Source organism: Ciona intestinalis, chromosome 1, assembly GCF_000224145.3.
Source record: "Ciona intestinalis chromosome 1, KH, whole genome shotgun sequence".
Lineage (NCBI taxonomy): Eukaryota > Metazoa > Chordata > Ascidiacea > Phlebobranchia > Cionidae > Ciona > Ciona intestinalis.
The window spans coordinates 1,527,038-1,531,866 of NC_020166.2; the positions used below are offsets into that span (position 1 = coordinate 1,527,038).

Sequence of the window (4,829 nt, forward strand, 5' to 3'; positions counted from 1 at the left end):
AAATATTTGAAGTGGAACCAATTTATAATATATTACTGCATTTCCTTTAAAAAATAATATGCTTTGGTAAATTATTCACAGTTTGGATAAACATAATTTTTTAATGGTATGGCTTTGTTTAAATGAACATGCAGTTTCTTTATTCTCACATGGCGGGGAAATGACAGTAGGTATAACACGGATACTCTTTTACATACACACTTAAAAGTTACCAATACCATGTTTGTAATATTGTGGGTGATTTTCTGTGGTATTTTATTAATTTTAGGTAGTTGGCATTTAAAACAACTCATAACTAGGTTGAAAAGTATCTCGCACAGCGAGACAAAAAAGATTCTTTACATGGTTGTGACAACCATCTTCATTTTGACGTGTAGTTTTTTTATTCACACAAGATATGCATGGTTGATGATTAATGTATTGCATATCATGATATCACAAACATAGCTAAACATTAACTTTTATTTACCTGGATCATAGCTCCAATGAACACATTTTGCAACATCAAGAAAAATGCATCGCCCCAAGTACTAAAACAAACACAATGTATTATATCCCATCTACGTACAGTTAATTTAATTAAATAAAACTTGTATTGTTTAGTGGGCCATTAGACATGTTTAAATTTTTTAACTGTAAGCGTGTTTTAACAACCGTTGTTCTGTCGCTATATCCTGTCTTTTTGTTTAAAATGTTTCTAAATCTACCATAATCGAAGCATACCATAATCGAAGAGACAAATGAAAGTTATTATTTTTACATTGGTGCATAATACACAGATATTATGGTCAATTTCAATATGAAACAAAAAAGAAAAATAAATCCAGCAAAACACACCTGAACGGGAAATCTTTTGCTAGACTGTAAGCAAAGAAAGTTGTGACTGCGTAGATTTCCAATAACAATGAAGTAAAACTGACACCAACAGCACTTTTGGCGCTTATTATTTTTATAATTTGAGGAACCTTTACTGAAAAAATATATAGGCATTACTCATATTATTTGGTGAGCATACATGGTCAGCTCAGCAGCTGGTAAACAATTTAAAAAAATACTCTATAATAGGCTATGTTACCAAGTACACTGTCACTGTATGTTAAAAACATTTAATACATATCTTACAGTTATTGTTATATTTTTGATTGGGTAAACAGCGTATTTAATACATATAAAATAGAACATAATTAGTTTCGGTTAATACAACAACTTGCTTTTACACAAGTTAATTTCTAAATGTCGTATATAACAGATACTTTTAAAATTATGTTAGACATATATCGATTTTTCAATAAATATAATCAAATAATATTATTACCCATCATTGCCCCGGCAACAATTGAATAACCAAGTAGTTTGCTGATGAGTGCAGTTAGGCATGGTGCTGTGGAAAAAAAGGTATTGGTAGATACTGGATAGTGAATACACATATATCAATAAAACGGAGTTGTATTTAAACTTGTTTCAAACAGTTTTAGGTTAATCTTACCAAAAACATCTGACTTATATAACTGCAAAAGTGTATTTAGATTCAAACCAAAGCACAAACATGGCATCTTCCTGACTAAGGTACACTACTTCATGCACAGATTCCATTTTGATATTTTTAAATTGATACGCAATGCACAGAACATTATTTTATTTGATCACAGTAACGGTAATTATAAACAAATAGAAAGACTCATGAAGTACAGTAAAAGTAATGCAAGACAGAAAGAAAACTTTGTACACAAACATAAATTTAAACCTTCATTCTTCTTATATACATCTCTCTTGAATCAAACTTCAAACAATTATAAAAAAACTGTGTCTCCTTTTAAATTGACTATTATAGCTCAACTAACTGGCTCCTTTAGACCAACCACTTTTAGCTAAAAGTTATGTCGTCTGTAGTATTTACTAAATTTATCACAGAAAGTTCACTGATAAGTTAGTAGTAAATAACATTTAAACAGACGAAAATGTGTTATAACTATCATAATCATATTCATAACTATGCATACCTTTATACTCTTATAGTCTCTTACCGTTAAAAAAGTCAAAGTCCAAGAAAAATTTGTCATAGCAATGATCTGACATAAACAAGCTCATTGCTTGTTTAAACATTTTGCTGATTGAAACTGATTAATTGCACTTGCGATCTCTCTCCGTATTTGTTTAGAAAACGAGATCAAATTTTCTTCAGACTTTTCAGACTTGAAGTGAGATTACTCTCCCGCTGCTCAGACCTAACTTTAACATTTTACTTAGGGTAACAACAAATCATCACGGAGATTAAACACAAAATAGCCTGTTTAAAACTTTTAATTTGTTTTTAAGTACATTAATATCTTATTAACTTCAAATTTGTATTAAATATTAATAAATATAGAGTATAAACATAATATACGAAGTGTTTTGGAGCCATAACGCTAAACTGGTATGTTAAAATATCAATGATTGACATGACACGTAACAATCAATTTAGAAACCAGTTTAAATATGAGTTTTTTAAGTTTGTAGTAAAGATTGCTAGTTTTGCTGGTTTTGCATGTTAGGCTACGTACTGAAATCTAAAAGAAATGGTGACCCGTTGTTGGCTAATGCTCATATATTGGCATAAGTTTTATGTTTGTCTGTGTCATCTTGCTGCAATTCTGTGCTGATAAAAAATGAGTGTTATTGAGCATAATCCGGTGTCTGGCGAATTCAGATTAGCTTAGCCTTAGTACTAAGTATGTGTACTTTATTCACTGTGCATTATTCAAATTTACAAACAAAACATCCTCTATATAATTATAATTAATTAAGACTCGCGTGGCGGTGCAACGGAAGTCGTTATATAAAGGGTGTTTTGTTTCATACACCGCTACGAGATACCATATTTGTACTTTGTGAATTTTTCTGAATTAATGGCAATCTGAACAACCCATTGCCATTGGTGACCCCAGGGTTGTAGCAATTATAATGCCGTCTGTTGAATGACCCATTATACGCGGTCAATGGTATTAATATCGAGCATCGAACCCGATTAATAATTAAGATGCAAGCGCCCAACTGCTACTGCATACAAAGCAGCAAACAATACTTCCGTCGGTAGTTATAACAGATAACCTAAAGTCAAATTTTACCTCATAATGACTATGGTTACACCATGTTACTTAATACGTGACTGTAATTAGGTGGCATGGGTGCTATATGTAAATTTCCTAGACAGAAAATACGCATGGTGCATATATAATTTCTTTATTTCCTGTCCTTTGATCTGTTTTAAACATACTGTTGCAATGTATAAAACGTTGCTGTCAGGCAAAGCGCCTTTCCAAAGCAGCTCTTCTCTGGCAATTGAATACGGTACCGACGGTTCGACGTCCTATTTACAGGACGTATAAGGGTAAAAACAAAAACTGCAAAATTAATAAAGTGAAACAAAAAGCCACTGGTCCATTTTTTTAATAAGTTTATACATTTTTATGATACCTTTACGGGGCCCTACGTTTTAATTACAAGAGCATTACGCATAAATTATTCTCCCTATACGTACTAGGCAACTACCGGCCCTATATGTTACCTGGAACAGTACGGCCCTGACAAACCAATTCCCAGAAACAGATATACTAGTTATGCTATTCAAATGGTTTAATTGACACAGTGTCTATTTTTGTGCCTGTGTCCGTAATAAGACGTATACTTATTGAGCCCTATAATATATAGATGTATGTTGCGCGGTAAGTGTTAGCAGTGATATTAACACCTATAAAGTATGGCACAATAATAAATGTACAATTACTGCGCATACCTTAACACGGCCTACTAGAGATAGGCCGTGACCTTGACTATAACACGTGAGTTTTTAAACTCCGTTGTCCTATTTGCCATTTATAAAAAAAAACTGGTATTTCCCACAACGCATGCGTAATTTTTGAACGAGGTACTGCTCTACTTAATGCAGTTTCATACCAAACATGTGCAGTACCTGTAGAACACAGTTTAATACACTGCTTTTATGTTGTGTTGGGTAAGATGGTCCATATGTTCTCATGCTCGTTTATCGTCCCATTTGGTTACTAAAAAAGAATATTTACAGAATCGTACCACCGCAGACCCGCACAGCCGCGCACTAAAACAGCGTTGTTAATCGTTCAAATCACCATTATAAAATGAGCTTTAGCTGCTGACTGCTGTATCCTATCTTACCCCATAGCACTAACAAGTAGGGTGGGGGAAGATGGGAGACCTTTTCATGCTACTTTTTGATTCATTTGGTAGTAAACAAAGAATATTTGTATTTCTACAACCGCATCCTCACGACTTTCGTAGGCCGTTATTAATTGTTTAAAACACGTTTAGGATATATGTGCTAAAGGTGTCCCGTCTTGTCCCTCCCTACTATAACCTAAATCGTCCAACAATACGTGTACTTGATCATCGCCAAAATCACAAACGTGCCACAGTTAACAGACCTATTGGTGTGTCGATTTTAATAGGACGCCATACTTGAACTCGTTCATTTTATTGCTCTGATCGCAGAATACAATGAGTGAATATATGTATTTGTACGTTAACATGAAAGAATAAGGAAAACTACACCGGAATTTATCATCGTTATGAGTGTATAAACCGTGAGTGCAGCGTGCTAGTGTCGGTGTACATTTGTAGTTAATTTGTATATAGATATAATATACAGATATGTAATTGCAATATATTTAGATACATACACACGCATAGGTCGAAACGTGTGGGTTGTACAGAAATGTGAAGAAGGGATCTAATTTACACACATACACAGTAAAAGTAGGTATATGGATATCTAAAATGTCAAATATGCGCGATACGCAATATAATAAATCGTT

General features: G+C 33.3%; 1 protein-coding gene across 3 annotated transcripts in view; it reads right to left on the bottom strand.

The window, feature by feature from the left end:
* The window catches only part of LOC100186714 (mannose-P-dolichol utilization defect 1 protein), an 18,109-nt gene extending 15,874 nt beyond the window's left edge, over nt 1–2,235 (bottom strand). Inside the window, exons 1-4 of one of the 3 annotated variants that reach the window (XM_009863846.3) lie at nt 2,025–2,235; nt 1,316–1,381; nt 838–970; nt 470–530 (exon numbers count right to left, since the gene is read on the bottom strand). In XM_009863846.3, coding sequence (XP_009862148.1) covers nt 470–530; nt 838–970; nt 1,316–1,381; nt 2,025–2,103 — 339 coding nt within the window. In that variant the 5' untranslated portion in view covers nt 2,104–2,235. The remainder of the gene's footprint in view (nt 1–469; nt 531–837; nt 971–1,315; nt 1,382–2,024) is intronic. The other 2 variants (XM_026838218.1, XM_009863844.3) reach the window with 2 other exon arrangements.
* Between the last annotated feature and the right edge of the window lie 2,594 nt (nt 2,236–4,829).